Genomic DNA, 22787 nt, shown 5'->3' with positions numbered 1-22787 from the left:
ATGGAAACACGAAAATACCCAGCATGCCTATTCAACGAAAGCGGAGTGAAGCTGACTATGCTCTCAGAGTATGGTTTGGGGAACCCAAATGGGGAAACGAGCTCACACGTAACCAGAAAATTCTGGAACGCTGAAGAAGAAGAAGTATACCTCCCATATGCGGCCATGGCTTTCCAGATTATCCCGTCAACACTGTCATGGCTAACAAGACCTAGACAAACAAAGCACAGAGATGACCATTTTCTCAGGTGAAGTTGTACGTTATTTTTCAAGGATATGCTGTTGAGAATGTGACAGTGTGACGCAGTATTCCCCCTTGTCACAGGCAGTTGGTCTGCATTGACGAAGTTGTCTCCCTGCCAAAGCATGAGCTATTTATAGTAGCTCAACGTTTTTGGTACGTCGGAAGACAGCACACCCATGAGATGTAGAGTAGCAGCTTAGTTTGTGATGGGGTGTGGCTGCTGTTGTCACCTTGTATGCTCTTGTGAACCCTTGTGTACCCATAGCAGTTTTTATAGAGCTATTGATTCAGATCTAAAATCTCAATCCTGTTTGATTGACTTTGCCTCCGATTCTTGTGCTTCGGGCACTCTGATACATTTGGCACTAGTGAGCAGGGATGGAACTCAACATGGTATGATCAGGAATGGCATCATGGCCACTGGTACATTTCTGTGCTGTTCCCACCCAAATGAACCTGGGAGGGACTTAAACATCGCTGGGCGGGTCCATGGTTCCGAACTTTGAGGACAAAGTTCATTCAAATGGGCCGGGGGAGAGTTTGACAGGGTGACGCAGTAGTCCCCCTTATCACAGACAGTTGCTATGCATTGACGGAGTTGTCTCCCTGCGGAAGTGTGAGCTATTTATAGCAGCTCGCTTGTTTTTGGTATGTCGGAAGACAACACAGAAGTGGAGTAGCTATTTGTGTTAGGGTTTGGCTGCTGTTGTCACCTTGTATGCTCTTGTGAACCCTTGTGTACCCATAGCAGTTTTTATAGAGCTATTGATTTAGATCTAAAATCTCAATCCTGTTGCACAATTCTTCAGTCGGCTTTGCTTCCAAAGGTGATTCTTGTGCTTCAGGCACTCGGTTACAAGAACATGTTTATATTTTTTTCTCCAAAGGAAAAGTCACATCAAATTTGCACTCGGTGTACTTCTGTGCCTTTGCCAGACTGCGCCTTTGACTACACACGGGCGTGGGTCTGTGAAGACCCATGATTCTCAAAGAAGCAAAAACGTGAATACCCCTTCACCGATGGTGTGTGTCCACTTGGACCCATCACTCTTAAAGAAGGAAAACTTATGTGTACCCCTTCGCAGACGCTTGGACCCACATCTTTTGTACAGTGACAAGTACCTGAAATGACCTGCCGCCTTTCTTTTTTTGTACCCAGTTTAACAGCATTTTTGGTGCCTAAAGCATTTTGAAAATTGTTAATGAGATATTGGCATTTAAAGATCCTTTTTATGGTGCGCCAAATTTATATTACTATTGTTAACTGTTATATAGGGTTTTGAAACTATCGTTAACTGTTATAATGTGATATAGAGTTTCAAAACTATCGTTATTTGTTATATATATCGGGTAAATTCTTCCCCCTAACCCCTGCGGGGTTAGGGGGAAGAATTTACCCGATGCTCCCCAGCATGTCGTAAGAGGCGACTAACGGATTCTGTTTCTCCTTTCACCCTTGTTAAGTGTTTCTTGTATAGAATATAGTCAATTTTTGTAAAGATTTTAGTCAAGCAGTATGTAAGAAATGTTAAGTCCTTTGTACTGGAAACTTGCATTCTCCCAGTAAGGCCTCTGCATTGTACTACGTTGCGAGCCCCTGGAGCAAATTTTTGATTAGTGCTTTTGTGAACAAGAAACAATTGACAAGTGGCTCTATCCCATCTCCCCCTTGCCCCGTCGCGATATAACCTTCTGGTTGAAAACGACGTTAAACACCGAATAAAGAAAAGAAACTATCGTGCGCATTATTGCTAAAACTATGTATAACAGATAACGAGGGTTTTGCAAAACGGTGGCATGGTGCGCGCAAGTGATATTACTATCATTAACTGTTATATAGAGTTTGTAAAAATAGCGTAGGCGTAGTCAGCTGTTTTGATGACGTTTTCCGGCAAAATGGCTGCTGAACGTTTCGTTCGAGCGAATATGCCCGGTGTGTCGACAGTAATCGATGCCGCAAAGCAATTACTGAGGGCAACAAATGCCAGACATGTAACTAAAATACTACAACATTTAGTAGATCATATTCAACTCACCGTCGTCTGATAAGTCCATCATTTCGCTGCTTCGTTTACCGCTTCGTTTACCGCTTAGTTTAGAATCAAGTAATCAAATCTTTGTTTACCGCGAAGATTCTGTAGGCCTACCGTCTACAAACCGCACACGTGGAAAACGGTACTGCCGAAAGTACAAATGATATGATAAAAAACGCTCGCGCTGGACCCGAGTACTCTTCAGACTGGCTCGCTCCCCCAGTATGAAAGTTTTTGTCTTGTGCACGTTTAAGACCAAGTGATTGCTCTGTGTGAATTACAGGCATTCCCTTTGCTATATAACTACATTGCATGCGAGCCGAGGATGTGCGTGGTGACTGGCCTTTCTCTTTTATTTGATCACAGTGAAAAATATACTGCCGACCCTCTTCATAACTGCAGGTGAACTGGTGGCCCACAAAGTTCTTTTACTGTCCTGGCTCGCGGATTCTTGCATTTATCACGCCCCAGGTAGTTTTACCAAATTCTTTAATGTAAAGTGAAGGTAAAAGACTGAAACATATGTAAACAAAGGAAACCATAAGAAAAAATACAAATTAATATGAAAAGAATCAAAACACAAAATCGCGACCTCTAAACCACCGCAGTCGTGACCGAGCAACCAACGCTTGGTAGAAAATGGGGTACACAAAAAATCAAATTATTCAAACACACAACGCGCAAATCATCTCGCATGCGATACGCATGCTTTTTACGACGCTATATTTCTCGTCACTGTGTGACGCGTTCGGCTGTTCTATCAGCTCAATGGCTGGCTGTTGCTCCGTCTGAATTCGTCCCACCGCCAAGTTGTTTTTGTGGTTTATTTCGCATTTAGGTCCCAGGTAACATTATGAAGTTTTAATACGATCAATCGGACCTATTATCAAGTTAGTGTATCAACTTTTGAACGAACTGCGCCCAGTAGTTTCCCAGCAATAAGCTGTTAAGTCGAGACAGACACACACACACACACACACACACACACGATTAAAGTCTGTTGAGCCCAAGTACTAGCGTACTCGGGGATAAAGTTAATGTTAAACAAACTCAACAATAATTTGAGAAGATGACAACAGAAGAACGGTCAAACATTTCCTCATGTTCTAGTTACATTTGGTCAAGTTTTGACTAAATGTTTTAACATAGAGGGAGGAATCGAGACGAGGGTCGTGGTGTATGTATGTGTGTGTGTGTGTGTGTGTGTGTGTGTGTGTGTGTGTGTGTGTGTGTGTAGAGCGATTCAGAGTAAACTACTGGACCGATCTGTATCAAATTTTTCATGAGAGTTCCTGGGTATAATATCCCCAGCCTTTTTTTTCATTTTTTTCGATAAATGTCTTTGATGACGTCATATACGGCATTTTGTAAAAGTTGAGGCGGCACTGTCACACCCTCATTTTTCAATAAAATTGATTGAAATTTTGGCAAAGCAATCTTCGACGAAGGCCGGACTTTGGTATTGCATTTTAGCTTGGAGGCTTAAAAATTAATTAATGACTTTGGTCAGTAAAAATCTGAAAATTGTAATTAAAATTATTTTTTTATAAAACGATCCAAAATTACGTTTATCGTATTCTTCATCATTTTCTGATTCCAAAAACATATAATTATGTTATATTCAGATTAAAAACAAGCTCTAAAAATTAAAAATATAAAAATTATGATTAAATTAAACTTCCGAAATCGATTTAAAAACACTTTCATCTTATTCCTTGTCGGTTCCTGATTCCAAAAACATATACAGTCGAGACCGGATGTAAGAAAGTCGTCGGGACCCACTTTTTGTCTTTCATACATCCGGTCTTTACTAAATCCGGTTAACCGGATGTATGAAAATATTGTGGATTGACTTTCATACATCCGGCCACGCGTCTGTTACTTGATAAAAGTAGGGTTTTTTTCATATCATTTTTGTATTTATTTGTTTTTTTTATGTTTAAATGTTTTGATGCATATCCTTGTTAGAAGAAAAGGTTTGTGAATAACAAGTGGAAAAGTACATGTACTTACGTACACTGACACAGTCAGGACAACCGATAGAAAGAGCAACTGTTTGTGTAAGGAACTGTTCTGCTTTGCATAAGACCGTGCACTCTCCGCCCCCCCCCCCCCCCCCCCCCCCCCGTCCCTCTGTGTGTGTGTGTGTGTGCGCGTACGTGCGTGCGCTCGCGGCGCGCACGTGTGTGTGTTTGTGTGTGGCTCAACTGTATTGTGTGTGTTCCCTCCACAACCCTTTTGCGCTTTTGACAATGTTTTTGGTCGTGGAAGCTTTGTAATGACCGTTGGCGTAGCAAATAACATTTTCTGAGTTCTCTCTCTCTCTCTCTCTCTCTCTCTCTCTCTCTCTCTCTCTCTCTTTCTCTCTTTCTCTCTCTCTCTCTCTCTCTCTCTCTCTCACGCGCGCGCACTGAATACAAACAAGTCGCGTAAGGCGAAAATACAATATTTAGTCAAGTAGCTGTCGAACTCACAGAACACGTGGAATTGACAAGAAGAGCGGGGTATTCGTTGCGGTGAGAAGGATAGCACGCTTTTCTGTACCTCTCTTTGTTTTAACTTTCTGAGCGTGTTTTTAATCCAAACATATCATATGTATATATTTTTGGAATCAGGAACCGACAAGGAATAAGATGAAAGTGTTTTTAAATTGATTTCGAAAAAAAAAATTTGATAATAATTTTTATATATTTAATTTTCAGAGCTTGTTTTTAATCCGAATATAACATATTTATATGTTTTTGGAATCAGCAAATGATGGAGAATAAGATAAACGTAAATTTGGATCGTTTTATAAATTTTTATTTTTTTTTACAATTTTCCGATTTTTAATGACCAAAGTCATTAATTAATTTTTAAGCCACCAAGCTGAAATGCAATACCGAACCCCGGGCTTCGTTGAAGAGTACTTGACCAAAATTTCAACCAATTTGGGTGAAAAATGAGGGCGTGACAGTGCCGCCTCAACTTTCACGAAAAGCCGGATATGACGTCATCAAAGACATTTATCAAAAAAATGAAAAAAACGTTCGGGGATTTCATACCCAGGAACTCTCATGTCAAATTTCATAAAGATCGGTCCAGTAGTTTAGTCTGAATCGCTCTACACACACACACACACACACGCACGCACACACATACGCACATACACCACGACCCTCGTTTCGATTCCCCCTCGATGTTAAAATATTTAGTCAAAACTTGACTAAATATAAAAAGTGAGTTAAACTTAAAACCAGTTTAACGGATTAAAACAACAACAACAACATAGAAAACAAGTCGTGTAATGCGAAATTACTACATTTAGTCAAGCTGTGGAACTCACAGAATGAAACTGAACGTAGTCCGCCGCTAGTGCAAAAGGCAGTGAAAGTGACGAACCTGGTTGGCGCGGCAGCGGTTGCGCTGTGCTTCATAGCACGCTTTACTGTACCTCTCTTCGTTTTAACTTTCTGAGCGTGTTTTTGATCCAAACATATCATATCTATATGTTTTTGGAATCAGGAACCAACAAGGAATAAGATGAAATAGTTTTTAAATCGATTTCGGAAATTTAATTTTGATCATAATTTTTATATTTTTAATTTTCAGAGATTGTTTTTAATCCAAATATAACATATGTATATGTTTTTGGAATCAGAAAATGACGAAGAATAAGATGAAATTGTTTTTGGATCGTTTGATAAAAAAATAATTTTAATTACAAGTTTCCGATTTTTAATGACCAAACTCACTCATTAGTTTTTAAGCCACCAAGCTGAAATGCAATACCAAACCCCGGCCTTCGTCGAAGATTGCTTTGCCAAAATTTCAATCAATTTAATTGAAAAATGAGGGTGTGACAGTGCCGTCTCAACTTTTACAAAAAGCCGGATATGACGTCATCAAAGGTATTTATCGAAAAAAAGAAAAAAACGTCCGGGGATATCATACCCAGGAACTCTCATGTCAAATTTCATAAAGATCGGCCTAGTAGTTTAGTCTGAATCGCTCTACACACACACACAGACACACAGACACACATACACCACGACCCTCGTCTCGATTCCCCCCCTCTATGTTAAAACATTTAGTCAAAACTTGACTAAATGTAAAAACTGAGTCACACCCACGACCAATGCCTCTGGTTCTAATTGTACAAAAAAATGCCTTCCTGGGCTATTATGGCTCTTCAGTCATGACAAATTTATAACAGGCTAAAATGACTGAATAGACAAACAAAACAGATTATTAATGGAGTTAAACATAAAATCAGTTTAATGGATAAAATCAACAACAACAACAAGAACATAAAAACAACAACAAGAACATAAAAACAACATAAAATACAACAAAATAAAATACAACAACATAAAATACAACAACATAAACAGGTAACAACTGATTCGCATCCATGACCAATGTCTCTGGTTATAAATGTAACACAAATGCCTTCTGGGATTTTATGGGTCTTGGTGACGAATTTGTAACAGGTTAAAAAAAAATGATTGAATGGAGAAACAAATTAAACAGAACAACTCGTTGACAGCAATAGAATCTGGATAAAAATCAGTTGGTGGGGAAGTTTTCAGGGCATCCTCATTTGGTAACCTGGGTCTACTTTCGTTTTCTTACAACCGGTCTTGCAACAACGCATTTGTGCTGCTCGGGACCAGAGATTTGCTTTTATACAACCGGACTTTTATACATCCGATTTTCATACAACCGGAAAATTCTAAGTAATAACAAAGAGTAGCTTCTGCCGGGACCCTGCCTACCCCTTTCATACATCCAGACTTTCATACATCCGGTGTTTTATACATCCGGTCTATACTGTAGATATGATATGTTTGGATTAAAAACACGCTCAGAAAGTTAAAAAGAATAGAGATATAGAAAAGCGGGCTATCCTCCTCAGCGCAACCGCTACCGCGCTTTTCTGGATTGTTAATTTCACTGCCTTTGCCACGAGCAGTGGACAGACGATGCTACGAGTGTACGGTCTTGCGGAAAAAATCCAATGCGTTCAGTTTCATTCTGTGAGTTCGACTGAGCTTGACTAAATGTTGTATTTTCGCCTTACGCGACTTGTTTTTTAAATTGTGTTTCTAGTTGAAATGTACATTTCGTAGCAAAACAACAGTTTCGCAATGGCATTTCAGGGTTGGGAACGATACCGACGCGCTTTTGATAAAACTTTTGATAAAACTATCGTTAGCTGTTATATAGTCAGTTTCAAAAACTCTATTTAACAGCTAACGACAGTTTCAAAACTCTATATATATAACAGTTAACAATAGTTTCAAAACTCAATATAACAGTTAACAATAGTTTCAAAACCCTATATAATAGTTAACGATTGTAATATTAATTTGGTGCACCATATCCTTTTGGGTCCATATGAACCCACGACATCCGGCGCAGGTTAATTGCTAATGAATTGGATTGCCTTGTATAAAAAAGGTTTGGGGAAGATGTTATTGTTCAGAGACACATATCAGCCGGTGCACGTTGATAGTGTAGCCGTGTGGAGATTTCACGGCCAATGTCTTGTTACTCTGTTTCAGTCCCCATCCCAGTTAAGTCCCTTGACCCATGTATGCAACATGGTGGTCGATGTGGCTCCAAGACCTCAGTGGCAGGTGTTTCCCCCTCACAGGCTTCCTATCTTCACTAGCCGCATCACTGCTCACTTCAACCTGGGGGCACTTGGAGGCAAGGGAGCAGAGTGGCTGATCCAGTCCCTCGCTGGGGCTGCCAGTAAAGAGATCAACCTGCATCCCCCTTAGGCGACCGCCACTGCTGACCTGGTCCTGGCCATCTTGCAGGACACTTTTGGTGACAAGACCAGCATTTCCGCTCTACTGTCATCTTTCTACAATATCTGCCAGAGCCAAGAGGAGGGTATTCTTTCACATGCCCACAATTTGCATTAGGGTGATGGCTGAGGGCGTTTTTGTTTGTTGTTAACTAGTACCCTTTTTGGCATATTTGACGGCTGACTACTATAATGTGACAGGGGGAACTCATGTCACCAATTATAGAGTAAAGTTATTGTTATTGTTCAGTTAGTCTTCGTTGTCGATCAGTTTGTGTTTGGTGTCTATTCATTATCTGTAAACTAAAAGTACTGGTGTGCACAAGCCGTGTTCGGTGATCATCACCAGAGTGAATTCTGGAATTGGAATCGTGATGAACGGTACATGAAAGCCTTGAAAAGATTCCTGGATTTGCATTTACTCACTCACAGTGACCGGACTTTTATTCAAGGAACTTTCAGGATTGGCCGACCTCGTTGTGATTTAATATTAGTCCATCAAACATTCAAGTGAGCAGTGTATTCCCGGATTTGACGTTGTGTAGTGCTATTCCTGTGTAATTCATCATGTTCTGCTGAGGTGTGCATTATCGGACAGTGAGTCGAGTGACGTAAGTAACGGTTGTAACGGCATCGTTTTGTTTGTTATTTATGTATTTTCATGTTTTATTTATGTTGAAATGCGTTCATTTTGACATTGTTATACATGTTGATTTTTAACCACGATTGATATTTTGTTCATAGCTTGCAGTGTATGTTTTATGATGCTTTGATACGTGGTATGAGTTGTTTACATTTGTGGTTGAGGATTTGGCATAGGCAGACAGTATTAAGACTAGTCTGATGGGAATGCCAATGTAGGTGGATGCAGCGAGTCAGTACTAGTTAAACCTTCCCATAAGGTCTGGTATAATGATTTTTCGCAAGGTGCATCGTGGGTTGTATTTTTTTTTTTTTTCATTCCTGCAAATGTAACGGTGGTTGATTTAGCCTTGTAACCTATCAGTAGGGCTTGGTTTTTGATCGGTTGTAATGTAAGGTTTCAAAGTATTGTGCCATGTACATTGTAGAATATGGAAGAGAGAATTATGTCAGGTGGATATTAGCTGTCTGTTATCAGTGTATTGTGTTGTGGTTTACACCCAACAAATCATGTGTATCTAACTTTGTTCAGCTTCCTTTTGGTGACAATGTGTTTGAGAGTGAATACTTGAGTGATGTATGATGACTTTGAGGATTTTAGGATGTTGTAAGAGTGGCTGGGTATACTTGATTCACTGTGTTATACTTTGATGCTTATGTTTTGTCAAGAGCGCTAAGTACATATCTTAGTTGACATCATATGTCAGCATAGTGTCTGCTTGTTTTTCATGAAGAGTACCGGGAAGGTGTTGCTATGGCAATTTGTAGGTATCTTGTTGCATAGTATTGGGTACCAGTTCTCTCATGTCGGTTTCTGTTTTGTTTATGCCATTTCTTTAGCATCTTGATTTTGTGGAATGATTCTAAGCATTGAGAGAGTTCATGTATTTGCACATTGTTACTGAATTGTGAGTGAAATGAGTGAGTTGTTCTTTGTTCTGATTTTAGCTTGCCGTGTTTTGGTAGCATTGATATGCATTTCCCTTATCTCTGTTCGTGGTCGTGACACGAGGACGTGTCACATACAAAAGTAGGGGGAACGTGTGACAGGGTGAACTCATGTCACCAATTATAGAGTAAAGTTATTGTCATTGTCCAGTTAGTCTTTGTTGTTGATCAGTTTGTGTTTGGTGTCTATGCATTATCTGTAAACTAAAAGTACTGGTGTGCACAAGCCTTGTCCAGCTGCAAGCTGAGGGAAGCAATTTTCTAAATCCCTTAGAACTTGAAGTGGACAGGCCACCTGTGTCTGAGGCAGGCAACCCTGTCTGCATGGGTAGTATTATGCAATCTGACACCGGACTGCCTCTGCACCCCTGAGGTTTGGGGAAATGTAAAGTGGGTGTGATTTCCTTTGATAGTGAGAGATCAAAGAAGCGTGTCAGCTGTGGTTGGAAGGTTTTACTCCCTAACCCCCCTCCCCCCCCCTTCTTCTTGTCTTTAACCAATGGAATGGCTTATCATCTTAGAATCTTGTGTTACTGTTGGTTACTACGTCCTACGAGTTGATTGGATGTCTGTTACCCAAGCTAAAGTTGAATTATATGTGTACATGTTAGAGTGTGGAAGAGAACTTTGAGAGACACAGAAGAGAGAGGACGTGTGTTGTTGAGAGATCCACTAACTGACAAGATGTAGTCAACTTTGTATTGTGGCTTGTATATAGCCACCGGCTTCGGTCAGGTTGGCGAAGAGGAGGAGGGTCAAGATCGAGAGACACAGAAATAAAGTTTGCCATGCCAGTACGTATTCTGCTGTTGTCACAATGTCATCTGTTGTGTCCGTGAGTGAGAGTCCAGATAGAGTCCATAACACATCAAGAAACAAAACATCAGGTTTTCCGAACCTTACACAACAATATACTATGATACCAGGTAATATCAATAAAAGATTGGAAAAAAAAGAAAAGGAACTGACATTAACTCGCAGCCTGACTTGCTGCTGTCGTCGCTCTTCTTCCAAGAGGTCAGCCTCCCAGTCACCCCCGCTATCTGTGGCGTCAAAGTTGTACAATGGCATCAAGTGGTGTCGTAGCCGCTCCAGTCTGCATAAGAACATGCACAGTAAATTCAACACACGCACACTAAACTCAACACACACACACACACTAAACTCAACACACACACACTAAACTCAACACACACTAAACTCAACACACACACACACACACTAAACTCAACACACACTAAACTCAACACACACTAAACTCAACACACACACTAAACACACACGCACTAAACACACACACACTAAACACACACACACTAAATACACACATACTATACTTAACACACACACACACTATACAGTGGAACCCCCCTTTTAAGACCTCAAAAAATCTGAAAAAATCAGGTCTTAAAAAGGAGGGAGTCTTAAAATGGGGGTAATTTTACAGAGGATATGAACAGAAGGTCTGAGAAAACAGGGTCTTAAAAGATAGGAAGTCTGAAATTGAGGGGTCTTAAAAGGGGGGTCCACTGTACTCAGCAACACACTGCTGGCCTGTAGCACACCAAACAAAAGTTTGTGCAGTGATACCACCACAGGTGAGTCGGGTGCTGTAAGGGTGATACTTAGTATGCAAATCTGGTCAATTTACAGTGAGACTGATCGAGAGATCCTATAAATACCATAAGGTAAACAGTATAAAATTAGGGTGGTATGCATGTGTTCCTGTGCAAACTGATGTGATTATACACTTACAACCAGGATGGACATAGGCCACTTTACAAGACTTCCCCCCTTTTATGACCCTGCTTTCACAAATGTTCTGTTCATATATAGCCTGTATAAATTTACCTCCATTTTATTGACTCACTCGGACTCCCTTTTATAACTATTTAAGACCTGATTTGTGAAGGTCTCAAAAGGGAAGTTCCCCTGTAAATGTAGCAGTTTCCAACAGTACAGATGTTCCTTTCATATGGATTGAACCAGCCAACCATCATTTACTTCACAAAGTGTTTGAGCTTGGACAGAAAAGTCTATATGGTGGCAAATACAACATGTGACTGACCTATGTGTGACAGGTTGAACCGTCACATACCCTTCGTGTCAAAGTCCGTGTTGCTGAGTATTCCCATCCTACCAAATCAATTCCAGACTGTTCTTTTTTTATATATGTCTTTAGGAATCGAAAATTTTAAGAATAAATTTTGATTTGATTAATATACTTACCCAACTCACATAGCAATTTACCTCAAATCTAATTAGTGCTAAGACGCTGAACTACGCTTCACCCCAGTGGGGGGGAAGAAACCCTGGCACGGGTCAAGGTTACCTTCCCTTACGCGCACTGTGCATGACCGGTACCGCGGCCATATTAAATCATTCCCAAACGAAGCGTGTTTTTTTTTTTTAGGGAATTTAAATAGTGGGGCAGGTGGGCGGGAATTTATGATGTGAGTTGGGTAAGTATATTAATCAAATCAAAATTTATTCTTAAAATTTTCGATTAAATTAAATATCTTATCCCAACTCACATATAGCAGATTGCTAATAAAGGTGGTGGGATACTCACTCTATGATCTGGGCAAGATTTGCCCTGCTGCTACCACTGCTGGTGGAGCTCTGGTACCGTCCTGTCGCGTACTTGAGACGTCGCGCGCCAGGTAGTAATTGATGAACACGTCATCAGATCTCCAGTATGCCGATTCTAGGACTTCTGCCAATCTTCCTTATTTCAGAACAGCCAAAGATGAGGGCCCCAAAGGGGGGGTATCATCACGATCACGGGAAGGGAAATTTTAGCTTTCACGATCACAGTTACCTTGATTTTTGTTTTCACGATCACGAACACCAGTGGCAAATCACGGTCACGGTAAAAGTTGCATGTACAGAAAGCACGTGTCAAAGTAAACACAACCACACAGTAATTCGCTCCTCTGGATCTATTGTTTATTCAACACAAAGTGAGAACTGTTGCACTTTTTTATTATTATTTTTTGAATTCTCTTTCATACACACATAGAAATACATATCATGATTTGTAATCAGTAACAAGAATGTTGTTTTCATTGTTTTCTCTCTCTCTCTCTCTCTCTCTCTCTCTCTCTCTCTCTCTCTCTCTCTCTCTCTCTCTCTCTCTCTCTCTCTCTCTCTCTCCACTCATACACATTCAACTCCCACACCCTCACTCATGAATATTATACTTGCACAATTTCACATTTCCAGAGCTAAATCTTGTAAACCCATTTTCTCAAAAACTATTGGGTGGATTGAAATTAAAATACATGTATGTGTGATGGGTTCTTTATTTTCAACTTTGCCATACAATTTGAGGTACACCATCGCCTGGTTTCATGGCCTTGAAAAACAAACAGGAATGCTACAGGCCAAAAATGGTTTTACCTGAAAGAAGCGCGCAGTGCCAGTGGCGAAGCCACAAGCCTGAGCCTGCAAAGCAGGCGAGCCAACTAGGGGGGTCCGGGGGCATGCCCCCCCGGATTTTTGTTCAAAAAACGATCAAAATCTGTGCAATCTGGTGCATTCTGGTCATCATTTTCAGGGCTGTAATAGTGTTGTGATCTTGTTAAAAATCCCATTTTAGCCTCCCCCCACCACCATTCAACACACCTCCAAACTGGTGAAAACAACACTACTGTGCGCTGGCTTCATTGAGACCGGTCGCGTTGCGCGATATTCACACGGATCGTTTTTGCGGAAATTTTTCAATTTCACCGGAATAAATTTGACTTTACCGGATTTTGAAAACGGCTTTATCGGATTTCCGGCAATTACCGGAAAAGTAGCATGCCTGACAAAATCCCCAACGAACATGACTTTGATCGTCTTTGACATGAGGATCAAGTGACCCAAACTGGCACGTCTCCCCGCCATTGTTTCTGAATTTAACCCATTGTTGATATTAAAGTTTACAGGCGCTAAAATAAATCCAAGCTTAATGCAAAGAAGCGACAATTAGAATCTATGCCAAGCGTGTCCACGTTGCTGAGATGAAAAACACATTTCTAGTTTCGGTTTTGGCTACACGCAGACTCGATCTCGAGCCAGTCGAGGTCACACTGAGCGAGTGACAGCCGGACGTGGCAATGTCGACAATGTCAATGATCTCACTCAAACTCAAAGATCTTGAACAAATTTCAAGATCTTTGCCTACATTGAGAACAGTCATAGAGCAACATAGATCAACATACCTTGATATTTCGTCTTCGGAAAGACCGACCCGTAGCCTGACCTTTCCACCAAGGAAGGCATTCTCGCCGCCTGCTTTGGTCTGGCTTGAATCCACAAAATATATTAGAAGTTCGATGACAGTACCGCGGCACGCCATTTTTGATCTTCGAATTCGAATTTGACTGAATGCACTCAAAACTTTTGCACGAAGCCCTTCCATTGGATGAAGTTTGGCAGATTTTGCAATTTGCCTTCTGATTGGATCTCTTTTTTTTTGTGATTGGTTCTCTTAACTGTCAAAATCATATTTCTGAATGTGTTGTTGCTTCCCTTCAATCGGGATTGGCTCCTTGACGAATAGAGGATCATAGAGTGATACAGCTGTGAAAAATGTACGTTGAAAATAAAATGCTTTGCAATAATGCCCATCACGATCACAAAAACAAATGACGATCACGATCACGAGACTTGATTTTTTTGTCATCACGGATCACGGGCAAAGTCCCATCACGATCACAGAAATGGAAATTTCGGCAATCACGGTCACAGAAAGGTCAAAAAAACGCCAATCACGATCACGATTTTAAACCCTTTGGGGCCCTCAAAGATGAGGCCCAGGTTCTTGCGTCGTACTGTGTTCTTGCCGACGTGAGAGGGAGAACTGAATGTTCCACTCCCCCCACCCCCTTTCTTTTTGCCACCACTCATACGCTTGTTTAATCAGCGTTGATATCCATGTAGCCAGGATGACCCTTGTTAAGTCTTTGCTCCGGGCTGTGTTTAACGAGATGAAGAGTAATTATTGTTCTTCTGATCTGATTGGAGCTGTGCGTGACAGATAGCTTCTGAGCGCCCTAACAGTTTGTGATATCCGGGTCTCCTGGGGCTAAGATTTTAGTGAGCGGCGGAATTTTGATCACGGGAGAGGTTTGCTCTGGCTTTTGATTTTTTTGTTGCTAGGAAATCCGGCCTAAAACGCAAAGTAATGGAACCGTCGTTCTCGAACAAGGTGTCTTTTGGTAGGCCTGAGAGTGCATGAATTTTGCTGCTTCTCGATCTTGCGGTGGCTAGAAGCAGTAGCAGGAGAGTCTTACGGGTCAGATTGTGCAAGCTTGCCAGGTGCAATGGCTCGAACGTTTGTGATCTCAGAAACTCTAAGATAAGGAAAAGATCCCATGCTGGGACTGGGGTTCTATTTCTGGCAAAACCTATTGTGGCGCCTCTTAAGACGCTTGCTATAACCCCACTAAGGTTAATTGTGTGGCCCAGTTGCCTTAGTGTTGATGAAATCGCTGATCTCCTGATTTTGAGAGATGAGGGAGAGCGGCCCTGCGAGGTTAGCCATGCTAGATGATTGGCTACTTGCATCGAGCGTGGTGCAGTTGCGTTTACTCTATTCTCCTTACACCACTTCGGCACTTGACCCAGGCTGTCCAGTGTGAGGAGTACACGGAGCTAGTAGACTCCCTGTGTGCCTTCTGAACTAAGTCTAGTGTCATGTTCGACGCGCCTGAGCGGCGTAGAGATCTCCTCACAGTCTCCACCCGTGAAGGTGCAGGGACTGCGGGTACTGGTGGTGGACGCCTGTGCGTGGCTGAAGAAGCTCTCCCTCCTCTAGGTTTAGAGGTATGGGAGGTCCTACTGCCAGGCGTAGCAAGTCAGGAAACCAATGCTGTCTCGTCCACATGGGGGCTACTAGGATGAGGGATGGGCGTTCCATCTCTGCCTTCCTAGATCTCAGGACCTTGCTGAGAAGCTGGAAAGGTGGGAAGGCATAGGCTGTGAGAGGCCTGACCAGTCCACCTCCAGAGGATTCATTGCCCATGCTTTCGGATCCGGAAATGGGGAAACGAACACTGGAAGTCTCAGTGAGAATCTTGTTGCGAACAGGTCGACCAGAGGCTTGTCGACCTGTTCCCATTGGCGTTGAAGCGCCTGGTGAGTGATTGTCCACTCCGTGTGGAGGACGCTCCATGATCTGCTGAGTGCGTCTGCCAGGACGTTGAACTTTCCTGGCAGGAACTTTGCTGATAGAGTTATGCGGTGCAGATGACACCAGGTCAGAATTTGGCACGCTCTGGCTGACAAAGTGGGAGAGCGTGAACCGCCCTGCCTGTTTATGTTGTCTGTGTGCAGACAAACATGTTTGCCTGATACTACAGTCAGGAAGCTCTGAAGACCGTGAGCTACTGCCTCTAGCTCGAGCATGTTTATGTGAGACTGGGCTTGTGCTAAAGTCCACTTGCTCGAGGCTGTGTGCTGATCCATATGAGCGCCCCAGCCTGACAGGGAAGCATCTGTGAACAGCTGCTCCTCCGGAGGTGGAGGAGCGATGGGGACACCCTGGTAGATCCAGGGATGTAGCCACTGCTCTGTGGTCAGTTGTATCCAGTTTTGTATGTGAACTGAGACCTGCCAGCCTTAGGAGGCTGAGTCCCATGCCGATCTGAGTGCTGCTTGAAAGGGCCTTTTGTGCACCCTCCCCAGGGAGACAAGTGTGGCCATAGACTCCATCTGTCCTAGGGCCCTGACTAGTGCCTGTTGTTGAGATCTCAGAGATTTTGAAGCTTGTCCACTCTCCTTTGCGAGGGGCGGACTGACCATGTTACTGTATTGAAAGTCATACCCAGATATATGTGAAAGTCTGGGAATTAGGGACCGACTCTGACTTGGCTTGGTTTATGCAAAAACCTAACTCTTTTGTTTCGCGGAGTGCGATCTGGGTGTGTGTAGCGCAAAGCGCTTGATCCTGATGGAGGATAAGCCAGTCGTCTAGATAGGCCCTGAGTCGAATCCCTTGCTTCCTGACTTAATGAGTACATTTGGTGTGTGACCATTGTGAACACCCATGGGGCTAGAGAGAGACCGAAGGGAAGAGCCCTGAACTGAAAAATGTTCTCTCCCATCTGAATCTCAGCCACTTCCGGTCTGATGGGTGGATGAGTATGTGGAAGTAGGTGTCTGTCAGGTCGATAGACGTGACCCAGTCGCCTGGCCTGAGAGCCTCCCTGACAGATGCCGGCGTTTCCATCCTGAACTTTATTACTCGCAGGTAATTGTTCAGTGGGGAAAGGTCTAGAACTGTGCGCCAGCCCCCGGAAGCTTTCGTGACTACAAAAATCCTCCCGTAGAAGCCCGGGAAGCTGTGGTCTAGGACCTCTTCGACCGCTTCTTTCTGTAAAAGGGCGATGACCTCCTGGTTTGATTGGGTATCTGAACGCGGGTGGAGTCCTGGAGAGAGGAGCTTTTTCCTCTTCCCAGGGCAGCCTGAACCCCGAACGAACTACCCCACAATCCACTGACTGTCTACGTTCTGTATCCAGTAGGTAAGGGCCCGAGAAGGGTAGAGGCTGTGGGGACTAGCTGTTCGGGGGTGTATCATTGGGGGTTGGGCTTGCGCCCAGACCCCCTAGCGTTGCCAAAAGACGGCTTCCTCTTGGGGTACAGGGCACCTCTGCCCCGACCTCTCGAAGAAGAACTCGTCTGCTGAGTGGTCCGACCTCTGTTACCCGAAGGTGTAGAGTGTTTAGGAGGGCCGTAGCTCTTGTTCTGTGGCTTCGCGAAGTTGTGTTGGGCTAGCCTAGCAATAGCCATGTCCTTAGCCTCTTGTGTCTGCTTATAAAGCGCGTCAAGAGCAGCTTGCCCTAGAATGCGAGAACCTGAGTGCGCATAGAGGCGTGATGCTACAGACATCTGTTCGGCTGAGACCTTAGCCAAAGTAGCCAAAAGAGTGGGGACGTCTGTCTCGCTAGCGTCGTCTCTGAACTTGAACGGATCGAGGGAAACGGCGATGGAGCGGGAAAGAGCTCTGAGCAGGTATCTGAGAAAGAAGCCAACTCTAGAGAGAATCTACCCGTTTCCTCTAAGGCTAAGAGGGAGCCCTCTGTGTAAGCAGCCGGCTTGTCCTTGTGGTAACCGTCCTCTCTGAGGGATGCTAGTTCTGGTGTGACCGGAAGCGTAGACCGTGGCAGAGCATAAGTCTCAAGCAGGTTTTGCGGTTGAGAATTCAGAATAAACCTCTTAAAGGCTGGCTATGCTCTATGAGAAGAGAGCTGGTCTGTGGCAAGCCAAGGCTTGGCAGCGTCTGGTGCCTGACCGTGGGCTGTAGAACCTGGGTGCGTCGAACTTTCACTCCCGAGCCGCCTCAGCGGGGAAGGTACTCGTTCCCGTCTATGTGATTGCACAGTATCTTGTATCTGGCTACTAGAGCCTGGAAGGAAGTTGACTTGTGGCAGTTGACTTCCATCATGAGAGGAAGCCCAATCTTCCGAGTGAAAATCGGGGGAAATGACCGTTGCTGAAGGCTGCGTCCTAATCCGCGAAAAGGAGTGAACATCTTCCACACCGGAAGGAAGTGCACGTAATTCTGCACGTGTAGCCGGTAGATCCGCTGTCAAAACCTGCTGTTGAGCGAACATATTATGCATCTGAGAGCTAAGCGAAGCAAACAACGAAGAAAGTCTTCCTTATCACTATGATTGCTAACCTTGTCATCCTTAATGGGTGTAGGTTTAGTCTTCATGTCTTTCAGAACGGGCATGTCCGGGCTGGTAGGGTTTGTGATTTCTACCGAAAACGAAGTCTGAGAAGGTGGATCAAACACCTTACCCAGCAAACATTGCACCCTCGTTATAACGACTGTGCCAGAATGTGGCTGCACCTTGTTTAGATTTACGTGCATTCTGAAGAGCTTTCCTGACTGGCGACTCAGAAGCTATCTGCTTTGCGCTAGGCTTTTTCTTGTCGCTGTGAGCCATTGCTGAGCTAAGTCTGAACGTTAACACGTGTAACGAGACAAAACTGAGCGTTTTCAAGTGAAAAATCCAGTAAAAAAGATTAGAAATGATCTCACCCCTCAGCATAAGAAGCAGAGACCGTCCGTAGGTACACCGGGGTGATGGTTGCCTAAAAGGCAGAAGGCTAAGAAAGCCTTAGCGTAGCTGGTAGAAAAAACACGTCTGCGTGACTCGACGCTGAGTTGTGAAATGATTCAATATGGTCACGGTACCGGTCATGTGCAGTGCGCGTAAGGGAAAGTAACCTTGACCCGTGCCTGACCTCTCACCCGGTCAAGGCCGTTGTTTTTTTCAGGGTTTCTTTCCCCCACTGGGGTGAAGCGTAGTTCATCGTCTTAGCACTTAGACTGAGGTAAATTGCTATATATATGTGAGTTGGGATAAGATATGTAATTTAATTGGATTTTGTTTGGGTGTATACGTGATCATATACAGGGGAAGAAAGTTACCTTTGGACTAGAAAGTGTCACTATGTTTACAGAGAGACTGCTTTTCCGTGAAGGTAACCTCACAAAATTACCTTTACCATATCGCATGCAGGTCACATATATATATACTAGATGATTACCCGCTTCGCCGGGTACCAGCTTCGCCGGGAAGAAGTAGAGCCGAATACCAGGCTGCGCAAAGCCGGGTGTACGCCGGCTTTGCCGGCGCACGAAGGAAAGGAGATAAACGCGCAAAACACTGGAGACCTTCTAAAAATAGTAATGTGCAGTGACCTTCTAAAAATAGTAACATAGTAACGGGAATATGGATTGACGCCACACGGAGGAAGGGAGATAATCGCGGCTGAAAACACTGGAGAAGATAAGGAAGAGTTACTGGTAGTGGATCCCGACAAAAAAAACCAAAATCGGTTCAGCGCGCACAGCGCTGCGCGTTGAGAGCACGTGTTGAAATATCTCATCGATGAGGTTGTGTCCGGGGTGTAGGTGAATACGGTGTCCAAATTTGAAAAAGATCCACCGAGAACTTTGGCCGTGCATCGCGAACAGACAGACAGACACTAGTCGTATAGACTAGAGGAATACCCGGCTTTGCCGGGGTGAATCGCGAGACAGAGACAGACAGCGTGGCGGTTCACCACAATCACCTTTGAAGGCGAAGTCCTGTCAAACGGGATTGAGAATTTTAGAGCTTATTTCTTAGCCCTATATTATCTGTTGTGGCTTCTCAAATGCCAGAACATACAGAGAGACAAAAGCCGCTAGACCCCATCACAAACAGAACTCTTAAATCCACAGAGGTTGCCCACACACACACACAAACACACACACACACAGAGAAGCCGTATATATGTATATCTATATCTATAAATATATAGAGATAGGTGACAGTGTATTTTTCGCGTGGCTATAAATTGATTCGACCTTTTCACTTTGACAGTAAGAACAACTTACGGGTGCAAGGGAAGCGTTCTGGACAGCGCAGTGACATTCTAAAAATAGTAACGTAGAAACGGGAATATGGATTGAAGCCACACGAAGGAAGGGAGATAAACGCAAAACACTGGAGAAGATAAGGAAGAGTTACACAATCACCTTTGAAGGCGAAGTCCTGTCAAACGGGATTGAGAATTTTAGAGCTTATTTCTTAGCCCTATATTATCTGTTGTGGCTTCTCAAATGCCAGAACATACAGACAGACAAAAGCCGCTAGACCCCATCACAAACAGAACTCTATAATCCACAGGTGTTGCTTACACACACACACAAACACACACAGAGAAGCCGTATATATATCTATATCTATAAATATATAGAGATAGGTGACAGTGTATTTTTCGCGTGGCTATAAATTGATTCGACCTTTTCACTTTGACAGTAAGAACAACTTACGGGTGCAAGGGAAGCGTTCTGGACAGCGCAGTGACATTCTAAAAATAGTAACGTAGAAACGGGAATATGGATTGAAGCCACACGAAGGATGGGAGATAAACGCAAAACACTGGAGAAGATAAGGAAGAGTTACTGGGAATGGTGAAATGAACAGAAAAACCAAAATCGGTTCAGCGCTGCGCGCTGAGAGCACGTGTTGAAATATCTCATCGATGATATTGTGTCCGGGGTGTAGCTGAATACGGTGTCCAAATTTGAAAAAGATCCACCGAGAACTTTGGCGTTGTGATGTGGTCTAGCGGCTTTGGTGTGTCGGTATGGGGGCCCGGGTAGCTGAGGTGGAACCAAAATCGGTTCAGCGCTGCGCGCTGAAAGCACGTGTTGAAATATCGACCAGGTTGTGTCCTGTCCCGGGTGTACCTGAATATGCCCACCAAATTTGAAGCAGATCCATTGAGAACTTTGGCCGTGCATCGCGCACACACACACACACACACACAGACAGACAGACAGACAGACACAAGTCGTATGTATATAGATATATAAAAAAAAATGACATACCTGCTTCGCTTCAGCATGAAGACAATCTGAAATTTTAGTAAAAAAACGAATGTTGTGTCAATCTTGGCATGTTAATAGCTGGAGAGACGATGAGTCGTTTACAACTTACAGAGCCCCAAGACTCGAGAACCGGCGAGTCAGTTACAGAGCCCCCAGGCTCCAGAACACGCACTCTTGACAATTAAGCTCTCAAATTAAGTTCCTTTTTTTCGAAAACCAACCCGTCATTCATAGATATTTAAAAAAAAAAGTTAAATGCAAAGAAATGTGGTCTTCCTTTTTTACTGAAAGACTTGCATCTCAGCAATAGCATATTATCATGAGCGACTGACCCAAATGACTCTGTGAGAGATGCGATTCGCTGGATCAGGTGTCAGCTCAGTTAAAACAAGTTATGTTTTGTCACAACCGGAAAAAAGACTTTTTTTCCTCACGCCAATGATTTATGTACTGCAGTTTGATTATAAATGCTGCTTCATGCCATAATTGGGACTCCACGCTGCTTGGTTTCAGGACGCATTCAGTGATGACTGACATACTTGGAATGGAATCAGTGAATCGTGAGCTGGTGATCTTTTATCTTTCATGAACCACTCAAACGCTTTTTGAATGAAGAAGAAGAATTACAAAATTTACATAAATCATTGGCGTGGGGACAAAACGTTTCTCTGCTGTAAATAAAAGGAAAAAAGGTTTAGTAGGAGAAAAAGAATGATGAAAGATTTGAAGAAAAAGAAAGAAAAAAATCGCGATAGCATGAGAACTATTTCAAGAGCAACTGGCAAATTAACTGCGGGTTCATGAGCCTGGGCTCTCCATAATCGACTTGTTAGTTCCCGAGCGGCCACTCCGTGGTGGGTTTTTTCAGTTGAAGCACACACACTGACAAATGACATAAAAAATAATATAAATGTCTCATTTTTTCTGTTTAAGCACCTATTGTATTAGTATTACTGATACAGACAGAAACAAACACACACACACCACACAGTCTAAAAAGTATAGGCCCTAATGAATATCTTCCATTAGTCTATAAGATATCCATGAGATTTAACTTGGATAAACGTACTCTTTGTGTTTTAACTTCAAGACAAGCTTAAGTGTGCCTGCTATGTTCAACAGCCAGCTAGGATACTCACCGCTGCAATCACCAAGCCCACAAATAGAATTGAACCCAACGGTACCAAAATGTAAACAAGCACATTGCTGCCTCCTCTCTCAATGGCAATTCTTTTTTCTGTTTCATTGGCAGGAGACAATGTATACGGTACATTATGTCCTGCCATTGCATAGTGTTCATAAGAATTGTTGAATATAGTATGCTAGAAGTGTTTTGTGGCAGCGATCATTTCACTAATTACTATTACAGCCATTCCAGTCTTTGAGCAGCAGACAGCTTTTATCCTCAAACCGATCAATCTGCATGCAGTATAAGCTTATATAGAGCGAGTTTTAGCGTCAACTAAGGTGACTCGAGTCGAACCGGAGGTCGCAAAAACTCGGTCCGGTACGACTGGAGTGACGTCACCGGTTAACCAACTTTCAACCTTGCTTCCTGCGTAGGGTCTCTCCAGTTCCAAGATGGCTGCCAAGGCGAGGTGAGAAACTTCTGCAAATATTTTTTGACAAAGTTACGGATTGTGAGAAGACATTTGTTGTAAATCACTTAGCCTTTCAAAAATTAAGGATACTGGGTTGGATACTGTCTTGGTTTTAATGCATTTTATTTTAGCAGTG

General features: G+C 43.1%; 2 protein-coding genes and 1 long non-coding RNA gene across 4 annotated transcripts in view; 2 read left to right on the top strand and 1 right to left on the bottom strand.

Moving 5' to 3' along the window:
• Positions 1-10465, top strand: part of LOC138964102 (uncharacterized) — a 20379-nt gene extending 9914 nt beyond the window's left edge. The window contains exon 2 of the long non-coding RNA XR_011455015.1: positions 7824-10465. This is a non-coding gene — a long non-coding RNA (uncharacterized lncRNA). The remainder of the gene's footprint in view (positions 1-7823) is intronic.
• Positions 1-22787, bottom strand: part of LOC138964095 (uncharacterized protein C3orf18-like) — a 27797-nt gene extending 5010 nt beyond the window's left edge. Inside the window, exons 1-4 of one of the 2 annotated variants that reach the window (XM_070335985.1) lie at positions 22190-22787; positions 21051-21076; positions 10634-10760; positions 151-211 (exon numbers count right to left, since the gene is read on the bottom strand). In XM_070335985.1, coding sequence (XP_070192086.1) covers positions 179-211; positions 10634-10760; positions 21051-21076; positions 22190-22336 — 333 coding nt within the window. In that variant the 5' untranslated portion in view covers positions 22337-22787 and the 3' untranslated portion in view covers positions 151-178. The remainder of the gene's footprint in view (positions 1-150; positions 212-10633; positions 10761-21050; positions 21077-22189) is intronic. The other variant, XM_070335984.1, reaches the window with a different exon arrangement.
• Positions 22633-22787, top strand: part of LOC138964092 (protection of telomeres protein 1-like) — a 77240-nt gene continuing 77085 nt past the window's right edge. Inside the window, exon 1 of the mRNA XM_070335980.1 lies at positions 22633-22648. The gene's annotated coding sequence lies outside the window, so the exon portion shown is untranslated. The remainder of the gene's footprint in view (positions 22649-22787) is intronic.

Source organism: Littorina saxatilis, linkage group LG4 (genome assembly GCF_037325665.1).
Source record: "Littorina saxatilis isolate snail1 linkage group LG4, US_GU_Lsax_2.0, whole genome shotgun sequence".
Classification (NCBI taxonomy): Eukaryota; Metazoa; Mollusca; class Gastropoda; order Littorinimorpha; family Littorinidae; genus Littorina; species Littorina saxatilis.
The sequence above is the reverse complement of the archived record's forward strand: the minus strand, read 5'-3'. Positions and strand labels throughout refer to the sequence as shown.